A 24,214-nucleotide genomic window follows, 5' to 3' on the forward strand; every position below is an offset into this window, starting at 1 on the left:
TGTGATCCCATGTGGCAGCTGGCTCCTCATATTGTCAGTTTACTGCCCTCTGGCAGAGGCACTGGGCTTTGTTTACTGATGGGGAGGAAAGAGCCTGTGTTGCCGTGCTTTTGTCCGCGCCCTCGTTTTGCTCCCCCCCCCTTCTTGGCCTGGCCCTCCCTGCCCGCACCCACATCACTTCCTCCCAGTCGCTACTTTACCCAGGCAACATCTTGTAACTGAATTTTTTTTTTATTATTGAACGCGTTCATGTGCAGGGTCTCTTGCATTTCCCCAGTGGACAAAGAAGACGTCCAGAGCGGAGGGCGGGTTCGGCAGTTGTTTATTTTTGTATTTAATAATGTTATTTGAAAGCCCCCCAGTAGATGCCCGCCACAACTGAATCAGGCCCCTAGCCGACAATCTACCTTACTCGTTGCTGTTTCTCCTTCGTTACTTGCTTTAGGCAAAGCTGGATATTTACACAGGGGACCGTTACTATATGGCCATAAAAATTAACATGAAACACGTGCAGCCTTTGATGAGCTTATCAGTGATGGTCTGGGTACTACGTGAAAATAATAAATCAACAGGTCCTGAACAGCAAAAAGGTTCCATTTTCTGGCACGTCCCTTGAGACTTTATTTGCGTACTAATGAGAATACCTTGCAAGCCAGAGTTTGTGTCACGTTCCGCCTTGGATTGCCATCAGCCTTATGCTGATTTATTCTGTAACTCCTGGGGAAAGTATGACATGTCCGAGTTTGGTTGACGGTGCAGCTCCTCATAAATCACACGTTGTGTGGTTAGTACGGACCGGACTGGGAATTAGGTATTACACATTAAGTTGTGAGATGTTTCCCCTCCCTCCCCAAGACCAGCTAGGGTGCTGCCCCATCCGAGCATATCTGAAGTGTACAGGAAATGGTAAAAGGGTGAATTTTAATTAGCGCTGGAAAAATATACCTGCTGTGTCCCTGTATGCTGGGAATACTCCTCAGCGCATAACACATACTTTTTAAACAAGCATACAGTAATGTTTTCAAGACGGGAAGACCGAAGCAGCCAGGGCTGCGGGATAGTAAAGAGAAGGCAGACAAACAAGGCTGGCTTAGTTAATGATGACTGATACGACTTTCTACCCCCCGCTCACGTCCAATACTTCTTTTCCATAAATTCCCGCAAATAATACATTGGTAATATTAAAAATTAAGATAACTATGGCGGCTAATGCGCTTGCTAAAGAGATATGTTTTTTGCCTACATAGTCACAGCTTTGACTCAAAATAGCTTAAAGGGTTAATGTGCCTGCGGGCAGTTTGCTGACTGCCAACTTAGGTAAGATTCTCACTAGAGTAAGGTCCCACCCCCTACAGTATGGTTTTGAGCCATACCTCCACAAGATATGGCTTGCCCTTCAGGATTGAAGTGTGCTGGCTTCCTCCGTGTCTATTTATTTATTTATGAGATTTATTGCGCGCGCAAATACCCGTAGGTGTCTCGGCGCTTGTGGATAGACTGACTGTAAGGTAGGAGTTATTGATTGAAAAGTCAAGTCTTTAGCTGCTTACGAAAAGTTAGCAAGATGTGCTGATCTTAATTTGGTATGGTAGGCTATACCAGAGTTTGGCGGTTGTAATTATGAAAGATCTGTCACCCCATGATACTTTCTTTGTTTTTGGGACCTCTAAGAGGTTTGCTGTGGAGGACTGTAAAGATCGTGACGGCCTGTAGGGACATAGAGATTGTTTCAGAAAAGCCGGTCCAGAGGAGTGAATCGCTTTAAAAGCAATGCATAAGGCTTTGAATTTTGTTTTGTGTCTTACCGGCAGCCAATGGAGCTGTCTGATAACTTTGGAAATTGGTTTGAATTTAGGTGTCCCTGTAATCAGTCTGTCTGCCGCATTCTGCACCAGCTGCAGCTTGTTTGTTACTCTTTCTTGGGCGTTAACAAGGAGTACGTTGTAGTAGTCGATGCGTGCCATCACCAGAGTGCTGACTAGAGTTTTAATCATGTTAATAGGGAGGTAGGGGAGAAGTTTCCTAATCATTCTTATAGTGAAGAACGAGGAGGGAACCACTGCGTTTGCATGATGCATAAATGACAGTTACTGTCAAAAATGACCCCCAGGTTTCTAACCTTGGCAACCAGGGTGGGAGGACGTCCAAGATCTGCTGGCCACCACGTGGGAGACCAGGTCGGAGAGAGATTGCCGAAGACCATCACCTCCGTTTTATCCAAGTTTAGTTTAAGGCAATTCTCGTTCATCCACTCACTTATTGCAAGCATTCCGAGTTGGAAATTGTGGTCCATTTTCTGTCCATTGTTATTAACAGCCAGCACCAGTTGGGTATCGTCTGCGTATGATGTTAAAGCCAGATGATGTGATTTAATGATCCTCGCCAAGTCAGACACATAGATGTTAAAAAGTGTTGGACTTAGCGAGGATCCCTGGGGAACACCACAAGGTAAGACAAATGGTGACGACTTAAATTTGCCAAAAGATAACGACTGTTTACGATTAGCAAGGAAGGAGGAGAGAAGGGATATAGATAGCACTTTGTGATATTCCTGTTGCCATGACACGGTCGATCAAAGTTACATGATCGACAGCGTCGAAAGCCGCAGAGAGGTCAAGCAGTATGAGAACTGCAGCCCCCCCCCCCCCACCATTTAAAATCATCCTGATTTAATCGGAAGCTTTAATTAGGGTGGTTTCTGTGCCATGTCCTTTCCTGAATCCGAATTGAGAGTCATCTAAACAGTTGTTATGATCAATATAGTCTGAGATCTGCACGTTCATGATTTTTTCCACAATTTTAGCTGGAAATGGGAGGCAGGCTATGGGCCTGTAGCGGGTGACATTAGTGGGATCAAGAGAGCTTTTTTTGATTAGAGGTTTGATAACAGTTTATTTCCAGATAGAAGGGAATACACCTGATTTGAACATAGCATTAAAGATCTCAGTAAGCGTGAGGCCAATAATCTCTGGTGATAGTTTGAGTATAGATGGAGGGCAAGCATCATCCGGGGAGCCAGAGTTGATGGTAGTAAGAAGGTGGGATACCAATTCTGGGGATACCTGGCTAAAATTCTGGAAAGTCGGATTAGCTTTGCTGTCAATAGCAGGGATCGCAGTTACAAGACTGTGTTTAGGAACTGTTGGTGAGGGTGGTAAAAGGAGGTCAGTGGGAGTTTGTGTCTTAAAGTGCGAGTAGATAGCACAGACTTTTCCTTGGAAACAAGTTGCCAAGGAATCACACATATCTTGAGTAGTATCTACAGAGACAGATTTGTCTTGTCCCGATAGATTTGTGACAACCTGATAGAGGCGTTTAACTGAATCGTGCGCCGAATCCATTTGACTGCTGTAAAATTTACTTTTTTCAAGGATGACCAAATGTTTATATTTGGTTAGTTTTTGTTTGTAGCATAATCTCTCAGCAGGATCGTAGTGTAGTCGCCATTTTCGTTCTTGCCGTCTGCAACTTTGTTTTTCAAGCCTGAGGGTCTGGTTGAACCAGGGGGCAGAACTTGAGACCCTGTTAGTAGATCTTTTCTTTGTGGGCACTATTACATTAACTGTATCCTGAATTCAGCTAGTGCAATTAATGGCTGCCATCTTGGGATTGGAGATAACAGATATCTGAGAGGCATGCAGTGTCAGATCTCGCCCCCTCGGAATGGCAAGGACTCAAAACCCCTCCCAGTGTGAGGAACAACACCGAACATTTACCAAGTTCCGCAAAGGTCGGAGTCGGAACTACAAGTCCCGGCATGCCGAGAATCGCGTCATGCAAGAGACGCGGGGTCAGACGTACACCCGGAAATAAAGATCGCATTTGAAACCAGCGGCAGCGCCGATAATTCAGCAAAGTCCGGAGGTGTTGTGGCGGTAAGCGGTGGTAGCGGTAAGCACTCGGACTGTTGTTTGCAGGTGCCCTCGAGACTCTCTGTGACCTTCTGGGGCTACAGTTTCAAAAACGCAAGTAGCGTGTGTGCTGGACGTCCAGTGACTTTTCTTGAGCTTCAGATTCGTGCACACAAGTAGCGTGTGTGTTGGATTCCAAGTGACTCTCTCGGCTGAGAGAGGTCATCTATGTTCAGAGAGGACTTCCTGTGTACATAATTACAGGCGCAGGTGTACAGCGTCGCCTAGAGACTTTATTCATGTTCAAATTCACTGGACTGGCGTCACGAGAATAGAGACGCTAAAGCTTCCAGTATCCAATCAACGTTAAGGAGAAATTAACCCTGTTTGCTGTATTTTTGTTTTCTCCACAACATTATTTATTTCTCTTCCACGCAGGAGAAACGAGAGAGGGGTATCACGTTCGAGGGGTCCTGTGCTGTTGTATGAGCATCACTGAAATGGTATGTGTGAAGCGTTATGAGTGAATAGCGTCAGGGTTTCATGTAAGGTCTTTTATTCTCTTATACAGCTAAACAGAATCCCTGGTATCACCTCAATTCTCTTCTCCTTGCGCTAGTCCATGTTATTTTCCTTTACAGGTATGAGGGAAAGAGAATAATACTTGCTTGGTGTTTGAGTAGGAGGAGTGTTAGAAAGCAGTGGGTATGAGGGGGATCTATTCTAATAGCTTGTTCATTTGTCATTCCAGATCTCCCTCCCCGCTGTTCCCTTCCTTTCCCTCCCCGGTGAAACTGCCTTAATGATCTGTGTTTTAACCCGGACATTGGGGTAGTTCTTCGGGGGAAGGTGTGGGTCTTTCAGCACAGTTCCGAAGAGATAGAGGCGGAGCCTGACATGCAGTTTAGAGTTAAATTCGGCCACATCAATACTCTTCCATGCTTTAATATTTGTGAGGGTGAGGGTTTTAGTGGGCAAAATGGCGCTAGTCATTGTTTTAATATCGCATAGGACTGCAGAATGGTCCGTCCATTTTTTGAAGTTCAAGTGGTCCGTCCATTTTAATGGGAGGGTATCTTCTAGGGTAAGTAAGTTATGCGTAGAGAAAAGGCTGTTTAATGTGTGGCCCGCGGAGCGAGTCAGGGATTGAACTAATTGCCTAAGGCCTACCGCTTCATTTTCAGACAGGAGGGCCATGGTGTCAGGATTATCATGAGCTTCCGGATGGAAATTAAAATCTCCCAAGATGGTAAAATTGTTTTCCCCTGCCACAGGTTCAAGGAGGTAGCCCAAGGTGGACAGAAAAGCAGTTCGAGGACCCAGGGGGCGATAAAGAAGAATGCCTTTGAATGAGTTTGAGTAAGGAGTTAAAAAAGTAAAGTTAACTGCTTCACAGGTAGTGGTAGGGACGGATTATGTCCGCAGTGTGAAGTTGTTACGATGAATAATGGCGAGGCCTCCTCCTTTTTTGGGGGTTCTATCGAACCTAATGTTTGTGAAGCCCTCAGGAGATGCTGTGGCAAAATCTGGACCACATGAGGGATCTCCCCAGGTTTCCGTTAGAAATAGGATATCTAGCTTCCAACTTTCAATGATGTTAGCAATTTCATATTTATGTTTTGGTAATGATCTTACATTGATGAGACCTGAACGAATGATTTTAGGTGCAACTTATTTTTCATATCCTGTGGGAGTCCGAGAGTGAGCATGTTCCATTAGTGTGAAGGAACAGGTGGGACAGATAGAGGGGGAATGCCTTAATCGGTCTACATCAATGATCTTACAGCTGTGAAGGGGCCTAATCATTGCTTTGAGTTGCTCCGGGTTATATGATAGTGTGGAGGGGCGAGAATCTTGTGCGAAACCGGCAGGGGGGGGTGGCCCTTGGCCCGGTCCAGGCGCGGCGGGCGCAGACAGGCTTGCCTTTGGTGTGCCGCTGCGCGTGACGGGTGACATGGTGTTTAAGTACTAAGGGAGCGGCAGACTAGCCTGCTAACCTTCGTACTTTCAGACCGGAAGTGAATGACTTGCCGGTATTGGCTTCCCTCCACACAAACTGCAAGCAGGGGTGGACCGGGGAAGTCAAGGAGCAGTGAGTACAAATTCAAATTACATTTTTAAAAGATACACAGTGCGCAGTTAAAAAACACAATCAATCAGGCATGCGTCAGGAGCGAGATGCCAGAGCTCCTTACAGGTTTATCTTCCGTGTTACCGTGTTACCATGCAATCGGGTCTATCCAGGGCAAGCAGCCGGAATGACGTGCTTAAGTGCTTAGGGAGCGGCAGACTAGCCTGCTAACCTTCGTACTTTCAGACCGGAAGTGAGTGACTTGCCGGTATTGGCTTCCCTCCACACAAACTGTAAGCAGTGGTGGACTGGGGAAGTCAAGGAGCAATGAGCACAAATTCAAATTACATTTTTAAAAGATACACAGTGCGCAGTTAAAAAACACAATCAATCAGGCATGCGTCAGGAGCGAGATGCCAGAGCTCCTTACATGTTGATCTTCCGTGTTACCATGCAATTGGGTCTAAGTGCAATTAGCAATAAAAAACTGACATTGAAACCAAGTTCCCATTAGGACCTATATTCATGCCCTTAACTCTACTGGTAAATAACACAGAGAAATTTCTGAACAATTACTGCATAAACGTTAAAGTTTTTACATGTCACTTGGTAGTTCTGTTAATTTTTCATGCTTTACTTAATATTGCATCAAAACCTCTGAGAGAATTTTGAAATTCTTTGTCTTCTTTCATTGCCACCATCCTTCTTCAAGTCTTTTGACCTCCTTTGTCAACATTATTCTTTTTTCCCATGATTCTTTTCATCCATCCCTGTATATCATCCATCCGTCCTCTTTCGATGCTTTCATTCATTTCATTTTTATCTATCATTCGTCCTTCCTTCTTGCCATCCATCCATTTATCAAACTCCCACCCTTCCTTCTTTCCATCTGTCTTTAAGCTCCATCCGTTCGTCCTTCTCTACATCATCATTCTTCTCCCCATTCATCCATATACTCTCCATCCTTCTCGCCATCATCTTTTTCTCCATAAGAAGTGCTATACACATGCAAAACCCTTCCCCTCTGCTATCCCTTTGCTATCTTTCTCAATCCAAATAACAGACTAACAGATCCACCGCTCAAATTAATTTCATATTTCCCTATACTACTTCACCACTAAACCTTTTTGGGTTCTTGGAGCATGGCGCTTTGACTCCACGTCAGCAGTAGCAAGCGCTATATAAATGCAATTACAATACAATACAATAGCAGCAGGCTCGCTTTAGTCCTTTAAACAATAAGCGCAACCCAATGGTCTTTGTCATCAGTTTAGGCTGCAGCGCTTCCCTGTAGTGTTCCTCTTCCCTGTGTTTTCAAGATTCACTAGACAAACGTATGTGCCTTAAGAACCCCAGAAGTATGTTACCTTATCACACTTAACGTTTTTCTTATGTTCGGTTCATGTTTAACTTAGTAATAGCACTGTAGCAACAATCATTTTTAATTTTGCTACCTTAAGGACCCGCTTTCAATTCCCTGTTGTGACAGCAGGTGATAAGTCCAGAATAAAAGTCGGCTAGCCTTTGCTCCTTTCCCTGTGGGCACAGATTGCAAGCCAGCTTGGGCAAAGAGCCGCTGCCAGCACCTACCGCAAAAGGTTGACTGCCCTGGCACCAGCCTTGCAGCCGTTCTCAGTGGCTCAGAACGACACTGGTGAGGCACTCGCGCACAAAGGATGTGTGCACCGGGTGTTCCCTCAAGGCCGCTATTTGACAATCCCACAAAAGAAGATAGTGTGAAAATGTGGGTTCCCGAATAACAGCATAAAAGGCTCCGGATTGCTGCTAAGTTTTTGTGTCCTCCTCACCTCATACCAGACGCTCCTAGTTTACCTTTTGGCTAATACTTTTTTAGCTGCTTTAGCTCTGTTCATTCTTTTGATCCATAGCAATTTCCATAGTGAGCGCACCTGCCATAATGTGGTCTATGTGACATCGTTTGTTTCTTAGATTCCGCTTTTCACCAGTCTAACATGTTTTTGACACATTCACCAGCCGGGCAAGGTCATACCAAAGGCAATAGTGTTATGCTACTATAATCCCACCACTGCAAATAAAAAAGGAAAAGTAGAACAATTTATATTTTCAACGCCAACAGTTCTAATTTTAACAAATGCGAGACCTATTGTATTGCAAATGCTTGTTTTAATTGTTTTGTGTTGGCAATTTTTTTTTTCTTTTTGCTCATTTTGGTTGGTTGCTTTGTTTTTGTACTTTCGTTCAGCGGTGAACAGGAGTCCCCTCCCATTTTTTTTAAATGACAATTTGGGAGTGGCCACCTGAGGTGCGTCTGTCTGCTGCTGGAGACAATAGTAGAGCCTTTTAGATGGCCACCACCTACAATCTGTTTCCCTGAACAGGCCCCTTTCACCCCACCGCCAGGTAATATTCCTGCTAGCTGTGATGCTCAAAAAGAGCACATCAACTCCCAGTGGCCTCACTATCAAAAAGTCCCACCAGCTGGCCCTGGCCTCGGGTCCCTCCGGCAATGGCCGATTGCCCGTCCTGCCAATCTGATGCTGTCCACAGACCTAAAGACCAAATTTCTCTGGCATCATCAGCCTCGACAAGGTAGTCACGAGGAGCTTTTCCAATTATGTATAGAGGTGACAGATGATAATGAAATAAACTGCTACCAATATAATTTAAGTAGCTGTTCTACTAGTTGTCTTATGTCCAGTAGCACCAGTAAGCCTTTTCAGTGTTGCCCCACTCACATAGGTGGGTACAGAACAAAAAACAACACAAGACATACACAGCAAAATATTAGTATGGTTAAGGATTTATTTATTCATTTGAGGTATTTGGGTAAGACAGGATGCAGCCAGAAGAGCAACAGAGCACTTCTTAAGTATCATATAAAAATATTAAGTACATTAACAAGAACGGCTACAAAAAGAGACAACGGTCCGAGATTTTTAGGCACATTCTAAAAAGGTGGGGTTTTGGGTCCTTTTGAGATGCCAACATATTTGGGTTGAGTTTCGATTTGGGTTTAGTCAGTAGATGCAGTTGTCTTGGTGCTGGGCATTAGAATGTCTTTTTCACTGTATTGTCTTTTTGGGTTAGGTGATCTCCAGTAGGAGGCTAGATTTACCTCTAGTTTCTTTCTTCATCTGAGGTGTGTAATTGTTTTTCAGGTAACCAAAGTGATGCAGACCATTTTAAAGTATATTCTGGCCTTCAGAGGGAGCCAATACAGCTCACTTAAAATTTGAGGCACGTGATCTCATTTTTCGGCACCTTTTGCAAGCAAAGGTGCTGCACAAAATATGTCTTTTTGAGGAGCCAAGGTTGATTCCAAACCGGGCAGAATTTAAGATGCTGCCTCTGTCATGGTATAAAAAAAACTAGGACTTGCTTCGGACCACTGTTCTGAGTTTACAAGGTATGAGCTTTTTGAGAAGAAACCGTTGGAGTGAGGAATTTTCTGAGAGTTTTGAGATTCATCATGAGATTCTGGTTGACAGTGCAACTCAGCAATTTACCAAGGGAGAACAATTTGGGCGAGATACCAATGGTGAATGTTGGAGAAGCCAATTCTATCATGTAGAAGGCCTGTCGTCTGAGTTACGTTTTCATAACAGACATATCAAAAAGGGTGATCTTAAGTTGGGAATCTATTAGTGTATGAGAAGCCCACACATGGAGCATCAAGCCATGTGATTCCACGCAGAGACTGAATAGAGAGGGGGAACAATAGAGTCGTGAGGGGCTGTATATTCATGAGAAAGGATGGGTGATCTGAAGAAGATAGTTCCACAAAATTTGATCAGTAGGAGAGGAAAGGTGGGAACTATTTTAGTCCTTGGACCACTATTCCCATCCTGATGGATAAGATGAGTGAGTACTGAATCTAAAGCATGGCAAAGGCAGCTAATGTTCACCTAAGGGTTTAAGGATGTTACAGATAACCAAAGTTTTGCTTTTGTAAACAAAATCACTTGTAAACTAAAATCTAAATATATTTCAACAGTGCTAAAGATCATATGAAAGAGTATTCAAGTGTTAAACAGTAAATAGGGAAAGAGAAGGTGAAGCAAGCTAAAACAATATGGTCTTCATGCACTTTCTAAAATACATCCTAAAATGTATTCTTTATAATACTCTCTGTAAGATTGTTTCAAAACGTTGTCTCATTGTAGAAAAAGCTCCCACCTGAACTTCAGGCCTTTCAGAAGACACTGTGGAGCAAAGACTTTCTCAACACAGGAGACATATGCAGCCTCTAATATTTATTGGTCACATAATTCACAGTCTGGTTTTGATGAGCAAAGACAGTGAGAGAGGCCTGTATAAAGCACATTTGGTTTAATATACTTAAAAAGCTATAGATGATTCTGAGAGAGAGAGGCGTTTCTATACCCCAGACGAGACTGAGGCAGTATGACGAAGTACTATCAACCACCTTTACCTGGTCAACCACAGCCAGCTTAAATCACTTATTGGAAAGCAACCCCATTATAGGCATCTGTCTACCAATACATCTTGCACAGTGAAATGCTAGCAGCATCACAGAAGACAATAGAGGTACCAAACTGGCAGCTTTGTGCCATTCAAGGGAATCTAGAGTCAAAAGTAATTAGTGTCTTAGCTATCCCGCTGTTTCAGCTACCTCCATTTTCTGCTGCTGGACAAAAATTTGCTATTGCATAAAAAGTTGTTCAAATACTATGGATGAATTTGTAACACTTACCAGTATTTCAAGCTCCTGTCGTTTAGGATTGTGGATGAAGAACGTGAATGTTTCTTCCCAAACAGGTTCAGTAGTTTTATATTGAATCTGCAAAATATGAAGACAATATATGTTAGCATCCAAAACCATATGCATGACTACTTTTCTATTCTGTGAGGCACCTGTAAATCGTGGTTCTTCAGTATTGATTTTTTTCACAGATTTAAATGCTTGAATCTCCCCAGTCCTCATGGTGGCAAGCCCCACAGTATTCAAAACAAGCAGCCCAAAGTAAATACATTAAAAGACAGGGAAAACAATTGACATAGTTAACCAATTCACATTGTTTTAATAGACCCAAACTCCAGCCAATCAGAGGCAAGACCCTGGACCACTCTTCCCCTGCAGAGTCACCATGCTTCAGATTTCGAGCACAAGTGTAACATGCATGTCCATGAGGTATCAAAGAGGTGAGCCTAAACGGGAATGTGGGCGGGTCGCATGTGAATCTACTAAAGTTATCAATATTCAAACAAAAACCACAATGTACCGGTATGTAATTTGTTTTTTCCCCAGGAATTGAATCTTTTATAAATTCACATGCTTGAATCGGAGCAGCTGGCAGTCAGCAAAGAACACATGGAGGAGGGTTAGGCAACAAAACACTCTCTAAAAAACAGAATGTCTTGTGAAGACACAATACGTAGAAATAGTGGAGATATAAGGAACAACTATATATTACCAGAAAATTATCACAGGAAAATAAAGAAAGAATAATGTGTACCTTATTGAAACAGGTGACACAATACTGCCTGTCTAACAGCAGCATTTGCCTTGCATGCTGAATCCAAAGAGTAGTGTTTGGTGACGGTATGAGCGTTCTACCCAGTTGCTGCTCTGCAGATGTCTGGAAGCGATAATCCAGCAAACCGGGCTGCAGACGTTGCCATCTTTGTTGCTGAATGAGCAGCATTGAAACTACCAGGAGCTTAGAGGGTAAAGCTAGTCATAGGTCGCCCTCCACTCAAAAAGCAAACCAACATAAACCAACATTAACTCCGCCTACGGAGTTAATGCCGGTCACCTTTCTCTATCGTGTAAAATTGAAGGGGAAGGATCCATGATCCACAACTGGTGTTGTTCCAAAAGACCATTACCCTACCGCCTGGTACGAGTGCTGATGGCCGTGTGAGGTTGCGAAGACTTGTTTGTCCCTATGCAGTGGCTTTAATACATATGACGCCCTGAAGAAACTGCCTGAAAATCGATGGCAGTGAAACATGTCGGCAAGTAAAGTGGTGTTGGTTGGATAGTTAGTAACCACACTCGCTTTTTTTAGGTTGCACACCCAACACAAGAAACAGAATAAAATTATATATCTGTGCTGTTGTGTGTACTTTATATGTTTTTTGACACTTTACTGGTTGTTTTGTGGTATATTCTCACTGCATACACTTACCGTTGTTTGTGTTTCTTGGACACAAATTTCTTTTTTCCGAGCTTGATGGTGCCAATGATGAGAACAGGGCAATCCTGGTGAGTACCTGCCAGGTTCCCGTTGGTGGTGCGCCCGTAAGGTGCCATCTCGCTCTCACACACTTTTTTGTATTGTTTTCTTGGGTATAGTTTGACACCTAGGTGTGTGTTATATGTTTCGCAATTGGAATTTTTATGGTTATCATAAGGGAATGGGCGGATATTAAAGGAGGCACACTTTTAGGATACACCTACTATCCCAACAATTAATGAAAAGGGAGGAGATTTGTAATATTGAAGCAATATACAGTGTTCCTAAAAAGAATTACAATAGTCGATAGGTGCCCATATAGTCTATGTCATTTATGTTGGTTTGCTGAATGAGCAGCAACCTTCACAGACAGCAGTCTTCCTACCTTTTCATGGCAAAAGGTGATCACCGATGATTCCCAACGGATTATTCTGTTTCTAGAGAGTGTGAAGCCTTTTTTGGTAAGTAAAAAAGAGATGAAAAGCTGATCTGATCAACTCAGTCGCGGCCGGCATTAATCACGGTTGGGTGCGCGGGGGGAGTGGTCTGGGGGTCGTGTGGGGAGGTGCTAAAATAATACATTTTAAAAACGTACCTATCTGCCGGCCGGCCAGATCAAGCGGTTTCTCAACTCCTGCTTCTGTTCTCCTGCCTCCGGCAGGAAAAGGAATCATGCAGCTTCGCTCCTCTCCCCTAAGCTAATCACAATGTTGCACTAGCAGCATTGTGACTGGTCAGGATGGCGCACAGCCAGGCGCCTATGGGGAGGCGATTTTCTCCATGTAGACTGCATAGCAGCTTGACTGGAGAAAGGGCAGAGTGCGTATGACTGGTTTGGGCAGCCCCAGAGGGCCAACCAAACTAGTCATGCTCACTCAGGAGTAGGCACACCACTCCTCCCCTGCCTCCTGCCGTGCGAGAAGCAAAAACATAAAATGGAAGTTTTACCATTTTATGTTTCTGCTTCTCGCACTACGAGAAAGCAGTGGGGCAACGCTCCTCCACCCTAGTGGAGGAGCCGCCCTTGGATCTACTGAAAGTCTTTGTTCGGTGAACACAACATTTATAGCAACATTTGATATCTAAAGAATGGCGAGCCCTCTTTGCAGCCGAAGAAGGGTTCCTAAAGTATGTTGGCAGAACAATAGGCTCATTCAGGTGAAAAGAAGTCTGAATCTTAGGAATTCATTTAGGGTTGGTTCTCAACAACACTTTATTGTCTTTAAACTGCAAAAAAGGCTCCGTGATGGTGAAAGCTTGGATTTCACAGATCCTCTTTTCTGAATTGAGAGCCTAGAGAAGAACTGTTTTCCATGAGACATATCAAATCTCTGCTTTGTATATTGGTTCAAAAGGCGATTTTATGAGCCAAGACTTAATTGTATTCAACTGCCAGGATATTGCAGGGGGCTTTAACGGTGGGAACGCCCTGAATGGACCTTTCATGAATTCCTTTATGAGTATTGTGGATCACAGTGAAATTTCCCCGGTTCTTCTCCTGAATCTGGAAATTGCAGCTAAATGCACTTTTATTGAAGAGAGTACTAAGCCTGACCTCACCAGGTTACAACTGCTCCGGGGAAGAGCAAAAAGGAAGCTGATTGTTCTTGAAACACAAGAAGCAAAATCTCTCACATTTTGCCACATACGATTTTTTTTAGAAAGAGTTGTGAGTGTTCCAGGATAGATCTGCATTCTGCTTCACTATTAAGAGATCCAAATTCATGTTCGTGAGGTGCCATGCTTAAAAATTGAGAGACTTTATCTGAGAGTACAATATTTGGCTTTTGTTCATGGAAATCAGGTTCTCCATCGGCAGCAAATGGATGGATGGGGACACAGACATCAGGAGAAGCTATGTGTACCAGTATTGCCTCAGTCATGCTGGGGCTTTGAGAATGAGATGGCATGGTTCTCTCTTTATTTTGTGTAACACCCTGCGAATGAGAGGAAAGAGTAGAAACGCATAGGCCAACTTTCCTGTCCATTGAATCTGAAGAGTATTTCCTCAAGATCCTTTCTGAGGGAATGTGCTTGCAAACACTTTGCATTTGTTGTTGAGACGGGTTGCAAAGAGATCGAGATTTGGGGTTTCCCACCTCTTGAAGATTTGAGATAACAGTCTTTCGTTTATTTCCTATTTGTGACATTGACTTGATGTACTACTGAGAGAATCCGCCCATTCGTTTTCTACGCATGGGACATGTTCGACTTGCAGTGAAATGCAGTGCTTTAGCAACCATTTTCATATTAGTTGGGCTTGAGATGAGAGGTTTTTCGATCTCATTCCCCTTGCTTGGCTAGGTAGAACATGGTATTGGTATTGTCCATTGTTGCCAGGACAAAAGAATCGGGAGTCCTGGGTAGAAACACTTGGAGTTCCAGGAATACAGCCTTCAGCTCCAGAAGATTTATGTGCATCTGTATCTCTTTGGACATACCATTTTCCATGGATTTCTAGCTCCTGGAGATGTGCTCCCAAACCTTCCAAGAAGGCGTCCACTGTCATTATGAAGCATGGTGGTGCTCATTAAAAGAATTAACCTGGAGAGATGTTGTTCTTTCCCCACCATGACAGTGTTTGCTTAATTGTAGTGGCGATGTGGATGATATCTTCCAACGAACCGTGTATTTGAACACATTTGGCATCCAGCTGTTCCTGCAATGGCCTTGTGTGTAGGCAGCAGTTCGGAATTAATGGGATGCACGAGGATAGCATCCCCAATATTGATTTGAACATTCTCACTGAATGGGACCTTCCTTTTGCCAGAGAAGCAGCCGCATCCTTTATCTTGTGGACTCCTTCCGTAGTCGGGTAGGCTTTGGCGACCGTGGAGTCCAGAATGGCCCCTAGAAATAACAATGATTGTGTTGGTATGACAGATGATTTTCCATATTGAGTTTTAGCCTCAGAGAGTTGAATGCTTCTAACAAGCCGAGGTAGATTCTTCTGCAGAGTGTAATGTGCGTTCCTTGACTAACCAGTCATTAAGGTATGGAAATACCTGGCGCTCGTTTCTTCTCAGGAAAGTAGCTACCAGTGCCATGCACTTTGTGAATACTCTGGAAGCCAACCGTAGGCCAACCTTGAACTGGTAGTGGAACCCTGCCACCTCGAACCTCAGGAACCGTCAATATTTTACGTGAATTGGAATGTGAATGAGGAAATATGTGTCCAAGAGATCGAGAGACGTCATTAAAATCCCCTTTGTTGAGCAACAACAGACTTTCTTGTAGAGAGAGCATTCTGAAAGGTTGCTTCTTTATGTATTTGCTCAGCTGTCTGAGGTCCATGACCGGTCTCCATTTCATGGGCTTTTTCTTAATGAGGAAGAAGTTTGAATAGAAACCTCTACCGTGCTGCGGGAAAGGAACTTCCTCTATAACCCCTTTGAGAGAAGCAGCGATATCTCCAGTTTCAGGAGGGGGAGGTGGGATGCCTCCTCTTAGGAGGCAGATGGTGTGGGGGGTTTTGAACAAATTACATGGTGTGACCCTGATGTTTAATATCTAAAACCCATTTGTCTGTTGTGAAGTACTTCCCCTGACTAACAAAAGGAGGGATTGTGGTTCGAAGGTTCATGGTGATACGAGATGACTAGTGCCTGAGAAGCATCACTCTTCTAGAGAGTCTTGGGCCTTTCCACAAGCCGGGGGTCCCCTTCGCGCTGGCCTCCTCAAGTATGCAGATGAGGAAGAACTGCCCCGTGTCCTGGGGTCGATATCCTTGCTGTGCATATGGCTGATAATTATATGATAGATTAGAGGGCCTCTGTACATACTGCCCTCGTCCTCTTCCTCCACAAAAAGGGCTGAACACGCCTCTGTTGCTGCATTTCTAGAGAGAGTGCAGTCTCGGTATCAGACTTGATGTCCTGAAGAGCATCATCTATATATTTGCTGAGTAGTTTCCCCATCAAAAGGCAAATCTGAAATCTTGGCTGGAACCTCAGGGTGGAGCAAAGTGCCATTCAACCAGCCCTGTCTGTGCAGAACAGCAGTACCTGCCATCTGCTTTAAAGTGATGGAAGAAACGTCCATGGCATTTCTAAGATCTGAGAGGACGCTTTGGCACTCTCTTGCAAGATTTATCTTGCTTCTCTTTTCTTATCCTTTGGGAGATAATCTAGGAGAGGAGCAAGGTCACACCACATTTGATGGTCGTAGCGACCCAGGATGCTAATGGATTTGAGGCCTTGATGGAGGTAGCTGCCAGAGTTGCAGGTTGACAATACCATCAAACCTCCTTGTCTGGAGGCACCAAACAGAAGGTAGATGGATTCCTGGAGTGCCTTTGTGCAGCCTGCTTCACCACAGAGTCTGGACATGCATGTCCTATCAAGCAGGTTGGTGAAGAGTGTGGTGCCTTGTACTTTTTGTCCATGCATGGAACCACACCAGTGGCCAAAGCTGGGTTCTTCATCAACTTCAGGCCTTCCTCCAAAATCTATTCGACAATAGATATTGATTTTACTGATTTCCATGCCGAGCCCCCAAAGTCATAGAGATAACATTCTCCTTGTGAGCCCGCATTGCTTAAGCCCACAGGGAGCAGCTATTTAATCTGCTGCCTCCAGGTGAGAGAAATATCTTGATCTGTTTCCCTGCCCGCATCAGTGCGGCAGGGAAACAGATCACAAGTCTGCTCCCAGCAGTTTGCAGCATTTTCAAAAGCTATCGCCAGCTGGGAGAAGACTTTTAGTTTGCTCTCGTTTGGCGAAGTTTTGAAAATGCTCCTGCCAGGAGGGAGCAAACACAAGTTTCCTTGCCCGCGCCGGTGCGGGAAGAGAAGCTGCAGTGTCACGGGTGTAGGCTCCACGGGACACACAAGTGACTCTGCCACCGGGGATGGGGTCCCGGAGGGATTTGAAGACTGTGTGGCCTCCCTCCCCCTTTTGGCCTGGATTGGGCTCCCTGGTGCCTATAATGGCTAAGGGAGGGGCACCTTGCAACAACCTCCCCTCATTTATTAGATTGGGTCCTGGGGGTTGTTGTCCCGTGCCAAAAATGGCCTGTGGAGGGGGGGCGTGCACCCTATCCTATAAAAAAAATACTTCAGGCACCTGGAGATGGGAGCCTAGTGCCTCCTCCCCTATGGGAAAGCAGCCTCTGGTGGGGTTCTCGAGGCCTATAATGGCTTGGGGAGGGGAGCCACACACCTCTTTCCTTAAATAAACCCCCGGGAGTAGGCTCCCCAAGACCAAACAACAAGAATGCGGCTCAGGTCGTGGCATAAATTGCAGATTTTCTTTTGTATTTTGACCCTAATGGAGCCTAGGGGGGAAGGATATCCCTACTCAGCTCCCTTATATCGCCTTTTTAAAAAAAATTCAGGACAGGGGACATGGGGCCAGATGTACGACCCTAAATTGCATGCGCACACAGGTTTGCGACCCGTTTGCGTATGGAAAATGGCCAAGGGCCATGTACAATTCCTAAATAGTGAGTCACAATTTATTTGTGACTCTCTATTTAGGAATAGAGAGTCGCTATTATGAAGGTGCGTTCGCAAAGCAATGTATGAATGTTTTGGGACCGCAACTGCGGTTGCAAAACACTTGCAAATTACCACCCTCTTCAGAGGGTGGTAATGCAGTCGCAAATTGGAAGGGGTCCCCTGGGGACCCCTTCCACTTTGTGAATGTCTCTAAAAATATTTTTTAAGGGCCGGTCCCAGGGACCAGTGAGTGATAGTGTTTTAAGCTCATCTTGGAGGCAGCCTTGTTTATCTCCGAAAAGTCTGTTGTCCATTTACGCTGTAAGCGTTTGCAAAATTGCTTAGCCATCCTCAAGGCTTCATTAAACCAAGGTGCAGGTTTTGTAAGTCTGCGGGAGGCACTAGATGTCCATGGAGCAATCCCATCCAGTGCTTCAGTAATATATTAATCAGCTACTATACTTACCTCATTAATATTCTTACCTAGGGAGGGTTGGTTCAGTTGTAGAGCCTGAGTAAAGTTTTCAGCATTACATTTGGACCATTTCCTGTGAGTGGCATTAGGTACTGTTCTAACTTGAGGGAGTGGTTTGGATAGGGGATATAAAAGGTCACAAGGTGCCGGTCGAACTAGAGACAGCCGTCGGGGGGGGGGGGGGGGGGGGGGTGTCAACAACCAGATCAGAGCAGTTGGAGAAAATAGGGTTTAATGTGTGCCCTAGTTGATGTGTTGGGTGCATGGATTTAAGTGTTAAATGTAGGCCAGCAAGTTCTTGCCGTAGAAACAGGACCTCGCCATAAGAGTGATTATCAAAGTGCATGTTTAGGTCCAGGATAGTTAGATTGCTATGCCGTAGTACCGGTTGGACCATTAATTCTACCAGTTGGGAAATAAATCCCGAAGCTACTCCCGAAGGTCGACATATCAAAAACCCATGGACTGTGTGGTATTTGGATGCCTTTAGTGTGAAGGAGGCTGCTTCGCTTTGGTCTAAGTCTACTGCAAGCATAGAGCATGTTGAGGACCGTTTGTGGATTATCGCAATGCCTGCTTGTCTATGCAGTCCTGTCAGAGGATCCCATATTCAGGTGGCAGTGCTTGAAGTATGTCTGGAGCTGAGGACTCGTGCAACCAGTTTACTGTAAGGAATAGTGCATCGGGATGCAATCATGAATTTCCACCTTGTGTTTATTCAGTGACCTGCAGTTCATGAGTAGAAGTTTAAGATTGTGCTGCCCTGCTTGATCTATCTTATGCGTTTTCGTATAGAATGATCAGTGCAAGCTTTGACGTGGCATTGACTCCGCAGAAAGCGAGTGCCTTCCTGCTTTTAAGGGTGGGGACTCTAGTGCTCTGAGCTGATCTCCTGAGTAAAAAAGTCCATGGAAAATGCATTAATATTTTGGAACCCCAGCCCCTTTTTTTGCCGCCCTCCCCTGCTTGACTGACCATCCCAAAACTTTCTATGCACTAACTAGTATAAAAAGTAGCACCTTTTTGGAAAGTTAGCAGGGCCAGAGTTATTAGAAACAAAAAAAAACTTTTCCTATGGAACAGCTGACCTAACTATAAGTACCCAGCGGCATGTATGCACACACACCCACATATACATATAAATAGTTTTGTATAGAAAGAATAAATACAATTTTCCTAGCTATAACAAATGCTTTAACATATATATATATATATATATATATATATATATATATATATATATATATATATATATATATATATATATATATATATATATATATATATATATATATGTATATATATATATATTCCTCCTAGTAGATCTGCACAATACTACTTGATGAGCAACAGCAATAATAATTAAGTTCAGCGTTTAGTTTATCAAGCAATGAAAAGTGAGAGCCTACCTTACTTTCTTCCTGTTTGTGTCCGATGGTAAACTGGACAACTGGATTAGGCACGCTGCTCATTTTCTTGCCAGTCTATTTAAGAAAGAAAAAGCCTGTTGTAATACACAATTGTTGCATGTTGCAAAAGCTCTATGTTCATCCTCTCGTGCACAAACTCACTTATTTTAAAGAAGATATTGTCACTGGATATCAAAAGTATTCCTCAGATTTGCCAGCATGTTCCCTTAGTTCTTATTCTTCTAGTGGATCAATAAAATGCTTGTCACATATTCCTAGAACATTTTATTCTTGACTTTCATTTACACCTTAAACCTATTAATTACTTCATTTGTTATGTCTTTTATCTGAGAGCAGAGGTGTTGAAAGGGTTTTCTTCTTGAAATGTTATTCAGATAAAGTAGAAAAATGCATCCTGTGAATGGTTTAGAATCTTTTTTTCAGACAGCAACGTTTAGTATTGCTTTTATGTACTGCTTAGAAAATGCTACCCTTTGAAGATTTTATAATTCGGCGCCTGAGGGATGGAAGAGCAAAGATGAAAAAATAATACAGCTAATCCCCCCTGCACCTTCTCACGCAGCTGCATAAAAGGTAAGGCATAACAAATAGTAAAATTCCCATGGGATTACGACTATGCTTGAGGCAAATGTTTGACTTTTATAGAGTTCTCAAGACTTCTAGGAGCACTCTTGGAAATCCTTAACAGTTGACGTTTCCCAGAAGTAAACACAGGCATATACATTACTATGCTGAATCTCCACAGTGTGACACCCTCAGCATAACAAAATCGGATAAGAATGTGTATTTCTCAACATGGAATACATCCTTCAACATGGTTAAATTGCGTATCGTACACCCCTATGCTATGTAGGAGTGTCCCCCTGCCTATCCACACTTTGGAAACATACTTACTTCTGTTGCTGACAAGAGCCATTTCGCAACGAACCCACAAGCTTACAAGTATGTTGATGTTCACCAACTTTTGTAGGTAGTATCTCCCTTAAACACCCACAAACGTGCGCCCAATCCTAACTGATAACTAAGAAATATCACCAAATTGGGAGAGCAAAATTTGAACACTTCTGATGAAGATTAATATTTTGCCCTGACACATGCATTTGAGTGTCTGAGCTGATATTAAGTTGGTATAAAAAGCTTTGCGTTTGGGCCCTTTTTGTGAAAGCTGCACACAAGAACCATAAAACTATCCGTAACACTGATCTCACAGATCTTCAGGTTCATGTTCTGCTCATGTCAGCAGATGCTTCACCGATTTGTTTCGGTCAAAGAGGCCTTAAGTTCTTCCAGGACGGCCTGCAAGATCTCGCTGGCCATGTCCAACAAGATATGTGTGTGTAACGACCCAGCCAACAAACAGCAATGACTGATTGTAATGCTAGACTGGCAAAAGAAAACGTGCTAGCCAAAAGCCACAATCGTCTTGGATTATCTGTTAAAAATGGCCGAAATGAGTTAGGATTTCCCTTACTGGTCCAGGCCCACACGTTAAGGCACTCTGGAGTAGGGTACATGGTGAACAAAATCTTGGCCACCAGGCAACTGGCCACCTGCCTATTCACAGGCAGGCAACAAAAGGGCTTAGTGGCCATCAAAGTATCAATGATGACATCCTTACAAGGAAGCACAGGCTTAGAAATGGCTGGTCCAGGCAGTAAAATGTCTATTAAAACAAATGTCTGGTCTCAAAGGAAGCAAACGATACACAGATGATGGACGGAATGCAGAGCAAATCAAACATTCACCCCCAGTCAATAGTACTGGGTTAAATCCACTGTTCATTTGCTCACCATGCCACTCCAGTTTGGACCCAGCCATATACAAATCAGTCTTGACCCTGTGCCTCATGGGAACAGTCCAGACCAAACTGCCAAGCCGGGTCCTCCCTATTATTATTATTATTATTATGTTTCTTATATAGCGCCTGAATCGTCCTCCGAAGGGGTATCTCCGCTCTTGCCTTGGGAACCCGTCCTGGCTTTTCCCTGTGAGATAGCCCCTACAGGGCATCCCCAAGGTGAAAGCCAGGCATCCCGCCGCGGGGGGGGCGTTGTGGAGATTAAGCAGGCTTAATGCCCAGAGTTTTAGAGTGTGAACCCATGATTAGGTCAGGCACCGAAGCGAGAATTATCGAGTCCATGGACATTTGAGCTCAAGACCCTAGACGGGAAACAAGCATCCAGGGACCGGTTTCGGGTCATCACTCCATATCAGTCAGGCTAGCTTGAATCCAGTGACACAGTGAGCCCGGGACCAACGTCTAGGCATACCCGGCACACTTAGGGCGAGAAAGCAAAAGTCACACCGATGATGGACAGAATGCAGAGCAAATCAAACATTCACCCGAGTCAATAGATCTGGGTTAAATCCATCGTTCTTTTGCTCACCATGACACCTTTTGCATTTGGTCTCAAAGGAAGGCAGCTGTAACCATAGAACCTCAGATGACCTCCAGACAACAACCACCACAAATTAGTCACTCTCCTCCGTTGCTGGCCAAAGTGACGAGTCAAGATCTGCATCAGGTAAGGTTTCACGCACACTGGTATTCTGTAAATCCATGTATAAAATGTATCCATTATATTGAAGGGGAAGCAAGTCATCATCATCATCCTGGGACGCTCCCTGCTCTGGCACAAGACCAGAGTCAGAATCAAAAACCTAATGGAGCCTCTGCTGGTACGTACGATGAGGCACAAGCACCATGTTTGGGTCAGATTGTATGACAACAAGTCACACATTTGTGATTTGGTAGAGAAACAACAGTTGGGCTTGGGCCACAATCGGTTCGGGGTCTGACACCAAATCCTCTTTCAACATGTGTTGCATCTATACCAGCTCCGACGTAGCAGAGACCAGGGTAGATCTTGGGGCCAGAGTAGAAATCTGTAATGGAGTCAGTATGGGTATGATACTAGGTCCCAAGGGGACAGGTGGCAATGGAAAAAAAACAGTGGACAGTAACATAACTGGGAGCCGCTGCAGAGCCATGGGGTCTGTAGGCCCACCAGAAGTGCATCAACAATTTTCAGCATGATCTCTATGAAGGCCTTGATCTACTGCCAGGTTGGCGATGACCCAGGAAATATGGGGCAAATTAGGGCCAGCTGAGGAATGGATTCCATGCCAGAGACCTTAAAGAAGTGACTGGCAGTGCAACACCCTCCCGTTTTCAATTTGGAATGAGTGACGGGATGGGGTTGAGTCCCACTTTGTTTTCTTATACTCGTTCAAGGACTTAAACTTACCAGAGGAACTTGAGCACGAGCTAAGCAGTCACTGGACCGGCTTCAGAACTGGAACCAAGATAACACCTTGGACCAGGAGCAGAATTACTTGTAGGCTGTAAATATGTCTTGTGACAAACAGCTTTGCTGCCAGGTCTTGGATCACCTTCGGGTGCAATGAGGCACACTCATAACATGACAATTAGTGGCCCGAGCCCAGACACATAAGTCACAACTCATGTTGGTCCATGATCAACTTCTATTTCCTGCAGTCGGGGCATAGCTTGAAGCCTGTTACACTGGGTGGAGGCATCATTCTCTAGCACACTGGTAAAATTGCTTGAAAAGTGGTCAGATAACCAACAAAGTTGGGAGGAGAACTTTGGATCTATGTCTGAAGGAGTAGAAAGAAAGGAACCAACATCAGTGATCAAGGGTAGTGTACAGAGTCGGCGCACAAGCGCACTGCTATAAAAAAGGTTTCAAAATCCACTCTGGCACAGGAATGTGCGGTTAGAAGTATCCATCAGAAATAATCTTATGTACAGTAACCCATGTCAGGACGGGTCATTTGTTGATAGCTCACTACTACAGAAGCCCACAGCATTCAGATCACATGTGCTAGGTTAACGTAGAAAGAAACTAACCTCAAGGAATCCATCATTCTATGGTTACCCAAATATGCAGAGGGTGACAGCATACAGGCAGCCCACTGGCTCAATGGAGACGTTTTTGGATCTGAGATCAATGGTCTTCGTACTGTCTTTCCGTCTTGCCAAGAAAGACGAATACACCTCAGGACTTATGCATGCCCATTCTATGCAGTTGGAGATAGCTGCCCCAACAATATTTATCCATGGTAATCAGCTTGGCAGCAGGCTGTCCCCTACTATAATTGTCAAGCATGGTTCGTCTGGGCCTACCCCAGCTGCAAGAAACTTTGACTCAAATTATTGAGATGTGCAAGCCCATTTGGCAGCATATTGTAGCTGTGCTGCTATGAAGTAGAGTTATGAAATGTGGTTCCACTAGTAATCCCTTTGAAAGTGGATGAGACAGTATGTCCACTGCGGGAGAAGGAAGATGGGGGACTAAACGCCGCTGTGTCCACAGCCCAGCAGAGCTCCTGGCTGGTCAAACCGATGCGGCGATGCAAGCGGCAAGAATAGAGGAACTGAATTGACGCTCTACTTACTCAGATTACCGGACTACCGAGTAACATCAAATTTTGGAACCTGGTCTCTGTCTCTGTCGAAGACAGCGCCGATGCTTGGGCTTGGCTGCAGGTTTGGGCGGCATTAGCAGACATCACGAAGAGTCTGCTGGCGGGTCTGCACGCTGACCTGCTGCCGCGGATTGGGGATCTACTGCTTGCGCCTCCCTAGGAAGACAGCCCTGAAGGGAGGCATGGCGCAGCTGAACAACGTGGCAAAAACTGCACGAGCGGCTCGGGTACTAGCCCCCCGCGGGAGAAGATAACTCGAAGAGTGGTTCCAAATCTGCTTCAGTGAGGGCCGGTAGATATGAGCTGCGGCTCAGGC

General features: G+C 44.4%; 1 protein-coding gene across 4 annotated transcripts in view; it reads right to left on the reverse strand.

Annotated features, from left to right (window-relative positions):
• ESYT2 (extended synaptotagmin 2) overlaps positions 1-24,214 on the reverse strand; it is a 556,590-nt gene that overhangs the window by 32,240 nt on the left and 500,136 nt on the right. For all 4 annotated transcript variants that reach the window (XM_086941503.1, XM_086941502.1, XM_086941501.1 and 1 more), the window contains 2 exons: positions 19,426-19,500; positions 10,619-10,705 (listed from right to left, as the gene is read on the reverse strand). In XM_086941503.1, coding sequence (XP_086797629.1) covers positions 10,619-10,705; positions 19,426-19,500 — 162 coding nt within the window. The remainder of the gene's footprint in view (positions 1-10,618; positions 10,706-19,425; positions 19,501-24,214) is intronic.

This window comes from Lissotriton vulgaris, chromosome 10 (assembly GCF_964263255.1).
Source record: "Lissotriton vulgaris chromosome 10, aLisVul1.2, whole genome shotgun sequence".
NCBI classification, from domain to species: domain Eukaryota; kingdom Metazoa; phylum Chordata; class Amphibia; order Caudata; family Salamandridae; genus Lissotriton; species Lissotriton vulgaris.